The 13,490-nt window shown below is 45.6% G+C and overlaps 1 protein-coding gene across 1 annotated transcript in view; it reads right to left on the bottom strand.

The window, feature by feature from the left end:
- Positions 1-8,317: 8,317 nt before the first annotated feature.
- The window catches only part of LOC133359882 (elastase-1-like), a 39,447-nt gene continuing 34,274 nt past the window's right edge, over positions 8,318-13,490 (bottom strand). The window contains exon 8 of the mRNA XM_061578444.1: positions 8,318-11,024. Within this exon, the coding sequence (XP_061434428.1) occupies positions 10,944-11,024 (81 nt within the window). The 3' untranslated portion in view covers positions 8,318-10,943. The remainder of the gene's footprint in view (positions 11,025-13,490) is intronic.

The raw sequence follows: 13,490 nt of genomic DNA, 5'->3' as shown, positions 1-13,490 counted from the left end.
AAATTCAACCCTTTAGCTCGAACAGATTTTAGGCTGTCGGAAATTGGGCTGTTATTCTTATTGATAACAATCAATTGATAACAATCAATCAGAGTAACAGCCCAATTTCTGACAGCCTAAAATCGGTTCTAGCTAAAGGGTTGAATTTCGTAAGTACATTGCACGCCACGGCCCTCCCGGGCCGGCACCCCACAGTGACATCCACAATTTCACTACACATTGACATGCTAATCTTACATTAACAGATTGACATGCTAATCTCTGACAATACAATGGCCACCTCCAGAGCTTCGTAGTCGTGGAGGTATATCAGCTCTCCGATATTACATTGTCACGCAAATTCCATCTCTAGCCCCCCCACACTTACCCTTGGGCTACACCCATCTCAAACCTATATAACATCCTGCTGTAGCAGGTCTCCCACTAAATTTGTTCACCTGATGACTATTGCTTGTGTTGCGATCGAAACGTCATGATATATTTTTTCTATCTACGTGACTTTACCGCAAGACCCAAAGAACATGAATTCCTGCAGTCACAAAAGCTTTAAGTCAAGATAAAAATGTATAATCTTGAATAGATAGGGTTTGATGAAACAAAATAGTTGTATCTTCTTGATTCTTTCGGTGAAGTCACGTAGAAGGGAAATAATAAAATAATAAAAATAAAACATAATAAAATAATTTCATTATGTTTTTTCTTTCCCCTTCGCTGTGACTTTACCGAAAGAACCAAGAAGATGAATCCCTGCAGTCACGAAAGCTTTAAATCGAAAAATAGTTGTACTTAATGCCCGATTTGTGTTTTCGATTATTTACCTTTTAAAAAATCTGGCCATGTCTCGCACCTCCTGAAAGGGCATCATGCACCACCCCAGGTTAAAAAGCACCACTGCTCTAGGGGTAATCTTTGAAGATGTTTGAGACGAGATGAGAAGAAGTGGTGTAATTTTCTCATGGTATTCACGGTGCTCTGAGATGCCCTGGTGTACATAGTACTCCACACACAAACCATCAATACAATTACTAATGATACTACTATGATTATGCTATGATAATGTTGCAGGATTATAATTTATATGTTAAACAATCCACGGTTTCAGATCCGTCAAGAGGAGAGCCACAATCTGTTTGAACGCATAAGCAGTGCAAATACGCAGGAAGGAGGTCCCTTCGTTGCACTGATTTCGGAGGCGAACGCGCTGCTTTAAACGCTCAGTGACAAAGCTAAACTAGCGGATAGCTTCGAATAACGCGTCGGACACTCCGTTGAACATACTTTCTCACTGTTTCCATGACAGTGACATAAGCGGAGGTAGTGGAATGCATATTTAAATATTTCAATCCTGGGCACTGCCGTGAAAACACTATCCAGTATAAACGATTTCACAAATAATTTAATATGTAGTCACCTGTTACAGTTACCCAGCGCTAAACAAAAACGATCAACTGTATTACTTCATAGGTGGTAATCAACATGCTTCGGGTAAGGTAATGATGAACTCCATATCTGTGCTGGCTACCCATGCATTTGTTTAAAAGAAAAGGAATATTTACATTTTAAGCGACGCCTCCTCGTGCCATATCCCCAATGACAAGACTACCTAAGCCACCTGCAGAGGTTTACAAACGAGATTGCCCAAGTAACTGCAAGTAACTCGAGGATACAACCGTGACCCAATATAACGAAACGAAGAGGATCAATGGGAATACAAATATATATGAATCTGACCCATTTTCCCATTTTCTCTGTCTCCTGCTGCTGCCAATGTCAACCAAGGGAGGATTGCAGTTTTTAAGGCATAGGCAGGAGGAATGGTGACCACCTATTTAAACCAGATTTTACGTTAAGTGTAAAAAACGTCCATGGGGAGCGTTACTGTAGTGGTTAGCGCGCTGCGCTTTGAACTTAACAACCCGAGTTCAATTCCCGCTCACGGCCAACACCAGTGACGGTTATTTGTACCGGTCCTGGGCCTCGCCTAGGTCGGGCAGCCTCAAATGAGTACCTGTTGCGGTGTGTAAATATCGCCACCCAGGAGGCAATGGCTTACCAAAAACCCCTCGTGTGTTGTTCCAGCTTTCATAGGTGCTCGCTAACAGCACTTGCCCCAGCAGTCTATTAAGTCTATATGGGGGATCTTTGTTTTTGTTGTGTAAAAGACGTCCACACGTCGATTCCTTGGAGGGCTACAGTCTCCATTCTCATATAATGCCGTGTGTTTGTTTTCATTACACCAATTGGATGCAACGCGATTAATGTATTGTGAAACTCTTTTTATTTCCATAGTCGTAGATTTGGCCACTTTTGACGCCAGTTGTAGTGGGTTGAATGACAAGGAGAGAGTTTCTGAAGCAACACGGAATTTATTTAACAATTAACACTTAACACAGAGGGGTAACGGCCCCTCACACCCGATACACAATGGAGGTTGCCCTCCAGACTAATACGCCTCTCACTGACGGAAGCTTCAGTCTTCACTGGTTATAGCTAGAGCCAACCCTAGCCAGGGGTATGGCTATGCCCTTTGGGCTCTTCTCTTCAGTCTTCACTGGTTACAGCTAGAGCCAACCCTAGCCAGGGCTATGGTTCTGCCCTTGGGCTCTTCTCTTCAGGAGGATTCTTGTCTTCAGCTGGACGATGACTGCCGGGACCGTTCAGGGTCCAGCTTTTATGCAGGGCCGTGGCTCGCCCCGCCCTGGCCACACCTTCCTTCCCGAACCTTCGAGAAGGATCTGGGGGTGATGTCATCCCTCAGCCCCCCTCCTGGGGTCTGGGGTCTGTCCCTTTAAACATACCCTTTCATAGGGTAACCGTTGGGCACTCATGGGCCATAGTCTCTTAGCACTGGAGCTCAGCCCCTCTTTTGCCCCATGTTGGCATGTAGCCGTTACTACCGGTTAACTGCATGGGGATGGCGCGTCTTCGCCCAATTACACCTTTACATTTATAACGCGGATGCGAATTGGATAGAGCGCGATCGAGTAAACAGAACTACGTCGCGCTATACCTTGACATAGCATCATCATACAAGGCATTGGGATGCTGCTGGATACTTCTAGATGCTACCAACGTGCCTCGGTCTTTGTTCAGCCTGCGTACGCATCTTGCGTGTTATCACGGACTGTGATTCACCATATATTATATATGATTTCTTTTTACACGATTTTTACATAACGTGGTGTTCTTCAGGAACGCAAATACCACCGCGTTATAGCAGAACATCGTCCAAGAGTCTTTAACACCACACTGCACTCTTATTTACAACTCTGTTTCACTGCACATCTCTCTCAGTTCCGTTATCTCCGTAAGAGGTACGTGCTCACATCACGTGCCCTTAATATCTCCCTCTCCTCCTGAACCTTCCAGCATCTCCAAGTTCCTTCTTTCTCCAATCTCATCGTCATCTCTTTCTCCACCCTCTAACCGTCTTCACTTCCCATTCTAACTCTTTAAATTTTGAAAGATGTTAACTACCTTGCCTGGTTTACAGGAGCTCGTAGGTTAACTCCCGACATTGACACCTGTTGTATATTTGGAGTTTGCGATGTCTCTCTTCCAGTGGTCGCGTGGATTCGCCTCGGGGTCCTCCGGTTTTTCCCTCCACATTTAGAATCAACATCACGCGTTTAGAGTATTTGCTGTAAATGTCCATGTGATAAGCCACTTCGTTGAGCTGCTATCATTTGTGATAGCCAGGTACCTTTTGAAAAAGAGCTACATAGCTAAGTGGGGCCTTACCTAGTTAAATTTAAACAGTTAATATTTGTGTTTTTAGTTTTTTTATTCCACGGCTGAACCATTGGTCTTTTACTCATCCATATGCTTCCTGGAGTGGCTGTCAGGAAGTGGAACATCAGGGCTCTCGGCCTTTACATTTTGCCAGCCAAGCCCGTGCTGAGGAATTATCCGTGGTGTTTCCAGCGTCGGTAATTCCTCGTTCAACCCTGGCGCTGGTTTATGTATAATTAGTGGGGAACACCTCTTGGCATCTCTTGGATCAGTAAAGGTTCTCCAATCTTAAGTTTATTTATATGGTGGTCATAGACACGCACGTTAGAATTATTCGTTTACATTTAATGCATTGGCCATTCTCTACAGCACAAGGAAGACAGTCGAATTCAATAATCTTAGATATCCAACAATGCATTGGGCTGAAACACGTGACTTCAAAACGTGTTAAAATAAATAAACAGTCTGTGTATGAGTATTGCACTAATTTCTGTCCACCAACGCGTATGCGGTCTGCATCGGTGTCAAATATGCAGCGTGCTCTCTCTTTGGGCAGTGCTTGTCAGTGCAGATTCCTATGTACGTATGTATCACCACCATACATAGCCAACCGTAATAATCTGAGGTGCGGGGGAAGGACAACAAACCATGGGTCTCTGTGTGATTATATGGGTCTACGTGTGAGTCTATGGGTCTCTGTGTGAATCTATGTATGTAGGTGTACTAACCAGTAGGGTTAGTACACCTACCTACATAGACTCACACCAGTAGGGGTAATCACGAGTATGGGTGCGTTATATAATAACCAACTAGAAGGGGGCGTAACTGGGTTAAAGGTAAAAGGCGGAATCAGTCGGGAAGATCTGGGAACCTGCTCAAAGGTTCTAGAAAGGGGCGTGGCCGGAGGCGGGGCCTGGCCACGCTGGAAAGTATATAAGGGATATGTGACCAAAAGTTCGGGCTGTCGTGGGGTCCGAGTCCTGGCTGCAATCGCTGTCTTCGTCGTCATCTTTCTTCGTTGTCCGGCCGCGTGGCCGATCAACTGCACGGCTCCCATCGTCGTCGTCACTATATTAGTCAGCCAGCTATATAGTTAGATGCCGACGATGGGGCTGTGTAGATGAGTCAGCTATGCGTAGCCATATATATATATGTAATCAAAGTGATTGTGCCTAAAGTGTGAGACATAAATAAGTTGTCTCGGAAGTCGCTCACTACACATGTTAAACTTTTTTGCACCCCCGTACGTAGCGAACTGTGCTAATCGGAGGTCCGGGGAAAGGACAACAAACCATGGCTCTCTGTGTGAGTCTATGGGTCTTCGTGTGAGTCTATGCGTCTCTGTGTGAGTCTATGGGTCTCTGTGTTGGGTCTATAGGTCTCTGTGTGAGTTTGTGTCTCTGTGTGAGTCTATAGGCCTCTGTGCGAGTCTATGGATCTTTGTGCGAGTCTATAGATCTTTGTGTGTCTATGTCGGTGTATTTGTCGGGGTCACTAGCCCCCGAGATCCCTCCCTCGATGATGCTTACGGCCGGGCTAACATCATCAATCGCCCCCCCGCTGCTGAGCGAACCGCTGCTAAGTTCCTCACCCATGGTGTGGGAGCCGTCGCCCGAGGATTCCCCTCCACCGCGGGTCCGCGTAGTAGGCATGGTTGGATACCGCGTAGTATTATGTCCCCCTTTACGTTACCACGATACCTCCCTTTCCTAATCGCGTACCTGCGACCCACACGGAGCGAATGTACGCACACACACACACACTGCTCCGTGCACTCCAACTCCACACTGACTACTCGCGTTATGATCGTGCACCTGTATCACACACGGAGTGAACACACGCGACACCCACTCTCGCACCGCTCTGCGCAGCGCTCCCCCGAGGCGAGCCGCAGCACTACAGAACCACTGCGTACACACGCTCACCCACGCGCTCAGCTCCGCGCAGCGCTCACTCACGTGGCGAACCACTGTGTGCACCCGCGCACCCACACGCTCACGCTGCACGACAAGATCACGCGAGACCACGCTTCGCTATTAATGATTTATTATCCGCTACCTGGAACTAGATGTTAAATCAGTGAGTCGACGAGGCTGGCTTACGCTGATACCTTTATACCTATTCCCGATTTGTCTGCTATGATTCTAATTCACCTTCTTACCCCCTGTTGGATGCCCACGGCGGTTCGTTGATCCCGTACTCGCAGCGTGCCTCGATGCGTCTTACGGACGTTCGGGTCGCTGGACTGGAGAGCGTCCTGTCGCCTGGCGCTGGAGAGAAGAGAGCGATTTCCCCTCTGCGCCCCTCTATTTATTCTCCCTACCTCAAAGGGGATGCTGCGCTGAACAATGGGCTCGCGCACCTCGAGTGCGCGCACGGCGGTTCCGGGCGCTTTTGATATGCTAATCAGTGAGCGGCGTTGGCGGCGTACATCCTAATTAATCCCTTACCCTCCCTAACAATAGGGCCTGCGCGCTCAAGCGTAATTATCCCAACCCTCCATGACTATACGCAACAGCTCCTGCGGTCCCGCTATTCATGCTGTCCCGTCCCTCCCCTGCTTGCCCCGTCGACCCGTGGGGGTGTGTGTGGGGGGAAATGCGCCTCAACCGCGGTGGCCGAATGCCCCACGCCGCGACCACACCATATTAAGGCCGGTCGCAGCGCCGCGGCGCAACGTAGCACGGGGGAGGTCATCCAATTCCCTGATCGCCGGAAACCGTGAGAGTTAATCCCGATAAGGGTTTCTCGGATAAAAACCGGTCGGCCAGGTGACCTCCCCTCGGAGCTCTATGGGGGGGGGGGGGGGGGGAAATGCGTGCGGGTGTGTTCATGTGAGGTGAGGTGAGGGAGACAAGGGGTTGGCTCCGTTGCTTGGTGGTGGCGAGGTCGGGGATGGGGCGCCTGCCGAACGGCTTCGTGGCGGCGGCATCACATATTGAACTTATTATGCACCACCGTACGTAGCCAACCATGCTAATCAGAAGTGTGGGGGAAGGACACCAACACTCAAGACACACAAACATGGAAATCCTATTTTACCAGGCAACCAATCTGCGTGCTGGACGAGCTCTTTGTCTCCATGCGATTGGTTGCTGTGTTCTTCTTCCTTCACTCTGGTCGCCTTGCGATGTGGGAGGGTGGATTCCGAGCATTACATTGTCACGTGAGACTCGGAGCAGGAGAGGAACGTGCACCAACTTGTTCTTCTTTCGTGTATGGCGTGCTGATGTAAAGGAGGCGCAACAACTATAATTAGCCATTCAGATGGCCAAGCCAGATAACCGCTGCGTCAGAAGCAAGCGAAGTAGTGTCTCATCATCGTCGTCGCTGCGATGTCCTTCGTATTTGTGGATCTGAGCATCACATCGTTTTACGCCATACTACGGCCTCTGTTCTGGATGACCACAGTCGCACACTTGCTGGAGAGCTTCAAAGTTTCCATTTGTGCATCAGGTATCCGCATCTACTACTGCCATGGGCTGTGCGGGCGAGGGTGGACAATGAGCAGATTTATGGAAGATCAAACCCAGGGAACCTCTGCGTTGGGTCTTTCGCAACCAGGAGGCGTTTGTGAGTTCTCTTGAACTCCATTCAACTCTCTCCAAGCTTGAGTTCACATTGTTAAAGTATCACTTATAAGGTAGATGGTAATAGTAAATATAGATCGTAATGGTATTTGACACGATACATAACATACTTAAGATGAACTATAGGAAGTTAAAACGGACTGCTATTAACTATTTTTATTTTACCAGGTGAGGACCACTGTGATGTGTCTTTCGTATTTGTGGATCTGGGGGCATTGCATCATCCGATATACGTTGTACTACAGTCTGTTCTACATGACCACAGTCACACCACTACTACTGGAGAGTTTATAAATTCGTATACTGCTATGGGCAGATGACAATTACATGATCACTTGAAACATGAAACAGGTGCACTGACCACTCCTCAATTCACTGGATAGTTACTCACTAGGTTAGGCACTCATTAACCACTTATTCATTACTCAGCACGAATTAACCACTCACTAGTTAATTCTGCACTCATAAAATACGCATTACTCATCACAGATTAACTACTTACGTGTTAACTATATACGTTGACAATCGACACGCATAAACTACCCCATAATTAACTACTCATTAACATTCAGCGCATTAAAAAACCACTTCATTAACTACTCCTGTACGCCTTTTGGCGTCAGTTTCAAAGACAATGCATATATTATCAGAGTATGTTTTTTGTTTGCATCCTGACCACAGGTATTGGGGGTTAATGCAGACATTATTCCTTGTAAAAGGTTTCAGTTTGGTGTTTTAACATCTTAACACCTATATTCTTGGTTATTTCGGTAAAGCTACGTAAATAGAAAACATAAAATATAAAATAAAAGCAAAAAACCCACGACGTTTCGATCGCAACACAAGTGGTCTTCATCAGGCCGCTTGTGTTGCGATCGAAACGTCGTGGGGGTTTTTTCTATTTACGTGACTTTACCGAAATAACCAAGAATATTAATTCCTGCAGTCACAAAAATTTTAAGTCTAAATATTAATACCTGTTTTGTTGCCAGCAAAAAGGGGAAAACCTATTTTCATACTCCTCAGTAACCCTTGGATTTGCGATGTTGTATCACGCTTCTGCTCAGAACTCAGAGGCCCCAGCCTCCTCGGCTGTCCCGTGTCTCCTTGTTCCCACCTCACCTGTAATCTCGCTTGTTCTATTCTTCGTTTCTCGTCTCCTCTCGCAGTACAGTTCCAAGCAAAACGCGCATGACGCGTCCTTGGCTCACACCCAGCGTCGCCACGGCGTCTCTCGGTGTCTGTGTTACATCACATTACCTGTGTAGTATGCCCTATTTGCGCCTTGCAAACGCGGGGATTTCCGAAGGGTGATATTACTAGAAACACGGCAGGGGCCCGCGACTTGGAATTACGTGAGCAGAGCTAGAGAGAGAGATAAACGAGGATTAAAGCTTATTTTTCGTCACTTTGGTATGCTGTACACGTCCCTCCACGATTTGATGTGGGTTTTTTTCAACACCCATCAATGGTGAGCACAGTAGTATTTAAAACCACAGTACTATTTAAAACCACACAATCTATCTATATAAAAGTCAAATTGTTTGTGTGTGGGTTTGTGGCGGGGTTGGTGGGTTTGTTTGTGTGTTTCCGCACTTTCGGAGGATTTGGCTCTCCAACGGTGTGGTTTTCGTAAAATAAAAATAGCCAAGTACCATGCCGTAAACCCCGCCGTGACCAAGTGCGATCGAGCACCCGCTAGTAGGTTCCAGAAGGGGGCGTGGCCAGGAGCGGAGCCAGGCCACGCTGACAGTGTAAGAGGGGCCCCGGGCAGGGACCTCGGGGCTGTCGTTTGGAGTGGGATCCCGTCGTGCTGCTGGAGTTTTCACCATCGTCTCCGCCTTCACCATCTCGGCGTCGCCAGTCAGGCAGTCTACCAGCTGTCCTGACTGGGAACCGTAGTTACGAAGTGTTACTATCAGGCCGTGTTAATAAAAAGAGTGCCTCCTACTCTTAGTGTCTCTGAGTCAGTCACTGCACATGTTAGGTATAACGAATAGGATTGTTAGCAACACGTCTGCAAATGTTCACAGTATGTTAGCAAACATAGTATGTTTCAGAGCATTTATAGCTGGGGTGAGCAGCTTTAACATGGGATACCTTTTGTCAGTATCAAAGTGTGAAAAATAACAATAGGTTTCACGTTTTCTGACAATAAAAGATGTGTGAAGATGTTCAAACATCAAATACATACCTTTGGCAGGTATCTATAAATGCTCTGATACGCGCATTGTCTTGTACTGTTCACCTTTTGGCGCTATCTAGTCTAACACTGGCGAGACGAAGTTATGAAGAGGGCTGTCTGTAATGTAGGCTGAGTTCAAAAGACAATGTTAGTTTGCATGTTTTTCCACAAGTTTGTGTGGATAATGCAGACTTGATGCCTTGCAAAACTGTATCTATTTGGTGTTTGAACATCTTTACACCTCTTTAAACTGCCAGAAAGGGTAACACCAATTCTTATTTTTCATACATTGATACTGGCAAAAAGGTCCCATGATATAACATAATATATTGTCAGCAATATAATGTCTAGGTTTCCATTGTCGCAGTTAGCCGGACCAATTTGATAGTTTCGTTTCATAATTACTGGCCAATACTTCTTGGAAAATCTATTGAAATTTAGAGAAATAATCTCCACCGTTCTAATAGCCACCTCTGATTATTAACACGGTTGGTTACGAACAGTTCGAAAAAAAGTAAAATATACAGTACATAGGCTTAGTGCTGCTTGGAAGCGTATCAATGCGTGATAACTGCGGAAAAATAGTTAATTTAACTGTATTTTATGACAGCCTATAATATCACACCACGAACTGATTAGTATCTTACACATACCACTCACATCATGCAATGCACACAACACCAATAATATAAAACATATTTCCCAAACCACGTGCCATGTACACAACACCAAAATCATTACACAACACGCGGACTTTTACTCTTACACACACCCGACAAATCGCTCCCACAACACGTGCCACGTGCACAACACTAAGCATGCAACACAAACACCGTTGATGCAACACTATAGACCATTCGACTAATAATCTCAGTTCAGTCTGTTCTCCTATAATGCTGCGTGTTGTTTTCATAACGCGAACTGGATATAATGTGATTAATGTGTTTAGGGAACACATTTTTTTTATTCTGATGCGAATTGGATATAACGCGATTGAGTAAACATAACTACGTCACAGCGTTAGTAGGAATAAGCAGTCGTACAGCTGCCTGCATAGTTTGTGACTGTGAAGCAACATCTCAGACCATGTAAACATATCGTGAACGACTGCCCAATCGGATCATTCAACCGCGAGTTGAAACAAATCCACGAGGCTACTCCTGAAGCAGTCGGAGTGGATATCAAATCTCAACATACATTTTTAAATTGTTCCAATCCCGAAAAATGCCCTTCCAAAGAAGAAGACGACTAGTTTGCGCTGAATTCTATCAATTGCCCTCGACTGGTATGAACTGGGTGTGCTCCACCCCAGATATGACAACAGTATTCAAACTTTTGCAGAATGTGTGCTTTGTAGATCAGCAGTAAAACATTGTTTGAATATTAAAGAAGAATTTGGCACGTAAATCGAATCATGCTTCTTCAACGTCAGTCGGCTAAATGAACACCTGGGCCAGCAGGAGCAACAGCGGGAGATGAGCATACACCAGCATCTTTGTAGTCGACGATGATGGTTTCTGAAATATAAATACACGCACACACATGTAAATCATTGTGAAGGTCGGTCTGAAGATGTATCCCAAGCGCACAGCGCTCATTGTAAAATGCCACGTGTCCCAATCAAAATTTCTCATGAGCATCTGTCGAGTGCATACAACCAAACCAGTCGGCAATGGGAAGTGCGGAGCCCAGTAAAGGTTGTGTCTTGGGACCATCAGCTATGTATTTATTTATACAAACAATGTTCACTTTCAATAACTGTTCTGCAAATTAACGTATTGGTGGTACACCGGTGGTGCGCGATATAAAAAAAAAACTCTCAATCCCGGTCAGAAAATAAATGTGGGGTGGTGGTGCCTTAGAATCTGTTCTCGTGATGTCGAAGCTGTCAGAAGACGAATGTTTATGAACGGCTGAACACGAAGTTTCGCAGTCTGTTGCCGTATTGCAGCACCCCGCCTGATGACGATTGGCTGGCTCCGTGTTCCAAAGGCAGATTTGACTGCTCTTGCCCTAGACTTGATCGAGACGGTTCTTCGATTCATTTCTGGAATAATTTTGGGCGAACGGTGGCATTAAAAGGTTACGACTCGTGGTGGTATCACCACACGTTCAAATGGGAAAGCAACTGCTGCATCTAAGTGCCACTTCTGATGGAGAGTCTGAGGCTCACTCAAGGGGCAACAACGACATCGTCAGACTGTTCTATGATGATCGTTGCGTTATGCTGTACCGGTGTACTGCCAATACATCTTTATGTATCGTAACAGTATTTTTTATATAGGTCAGGCGAATAATTTTCGTCCTCAAATGTATTGTTCACAAATAGCAGAAGCAAGACTACACTTTTGGAGATTTAAATTCAACTAAACTAAGCAAAGAAGAAAATCCTTACTGCTAGGAATAAAGTCACACTCTGGATTCAGAGCGCGGTGGTGTGTATCAATGTGGACATACTAAGAGTTGGAGGCACATCCTTTATTCCATTCCATATAGTCACATGGGATATCTACCCACGGTCCGTATGCTACTCGACCAGCGACGCCGAGGAGGTGAAAACGAGGACGACGGCAGCATGACGAGTTCATTTCCCAGACGACAGCCCCGACTGAGTGTCGGAGCCTCCCTTATATTCTCCCCGGCGTGGCCAGGCTCCGCCCTCGGCCAGGCCCCCTCCTGATCTCACCAGAAGGTTCCAGACTCCAGCCATGTGTCTCATTGGCAGACCGGGCTGCTGTACCCATAATCCTCCTCTTTCCAAGCACCCCATGCTATGTACTCTAGTGACTCATTCTACGTGACTACACAAGGATGACTCCAGAGCAGGGGTCGGCAGCCTGCGGCTCCAGAGTCAGCATGCGGCTCTTTGGCTTCCCCGTTGTGGGCAGCCATTTAAACAAAAACACGTTAATCTGAAATATGATTTCACCTAAAGATAATTGATTAAATATGGCAGGGAATGGGGGTCTGTGGAGTATCTTGGTAGTGACAACAAAATGTACAACAGTAAAACTATATTGTCAATGAATAACCAGGGAGGAAAAAAACTAAATAAGCAACAGTTTATCCCATCACCAATTGAGTTTTTTTTAACTCTAAATGTTTTTCTTGTGATCTGCTGTATACTCGCTGCTGTGGTTATCAAACGATTATGGTCAAAGACAAAAAAAGAATGGCTTTCCTTTCTTGAAAGGTTTCCTAGCCCTGCTCTACATGATCAGGTTTGAGATCACAGAATCCCAGATGGTGGAGGGTTGTAATGACACAAAAAAATGGCAATATCATTACGTGGTCATACTCAAAATAAATGAAATGTTGTGACCTGCGGTGTGGTGAGTGGGTGAGGGATTGATTGCATTCGTAAACAGTTGACTTATGTGGTGATTTGGTGATCGAGTGAGTGGTTGCATGTTGTGTTGTGGCCTGCAGTATTGTGTGAAGGGTGAGGGATTGATTGGTTGAGTGGATGATTGAGTTGGTGAGTGGCTGATTGAGTGGTTGGGTGAGTGTGTTGTTACCAGTATTGTAGTTGTACAAAGTACGGATGAGATTAAAAAGTCAGGCTGATAGACGACTATAGATGGATAAATTAACGAATGAATTTCGCCAGAAAGGTCACCGTGGTAGCAGTGGTAATAGACGTTCTTAATAATGTCCATAGAATACCACAAATATAAAGTAATATCCCAATTTACATCTGGAAAACGTTCGGAAAAAGTGTGACGATGTATATGGAAACAATGTAGATCGAAGCAATTTACAAGGTAGGTCAAGGCGATGGATGAGTGGTGATGGATATGAGAAAGGACAAACGATGGTTTCAGTGATGTAAGTGGGTTTAGGTGACGCAAATCAGGTAGTGGTGTTAACAATAAAGTGATGACATGTTTTTTTTCCGAAACGACGTGATCGGGGGGACTTTTATACTTAGGAACATTAGACTTACGAACTTTCAGAGATACAAACAAACCTGTCCGTATTTC

This window comes from Lethenteron reissneri, chromosome 66, assembly GCF_015708825.2.
Source record: "Lethenteron reissneri isolate LAM-NWPU_2019-01 chromosome 66, ASM1570882v1, whole genome shotgun sequence".
Lineage (NCBI taxonomy): Eukaryota > Metazoa > Chordata > Hyperoartia > Petromyzontiformes > Petromyzontidae > Lethenteron > Lethenteron reissneri.
Note: the sequence above shows the minus strand (reverse complement) of the source record. Positions and strands in the feature narration are given on the sequence as shown.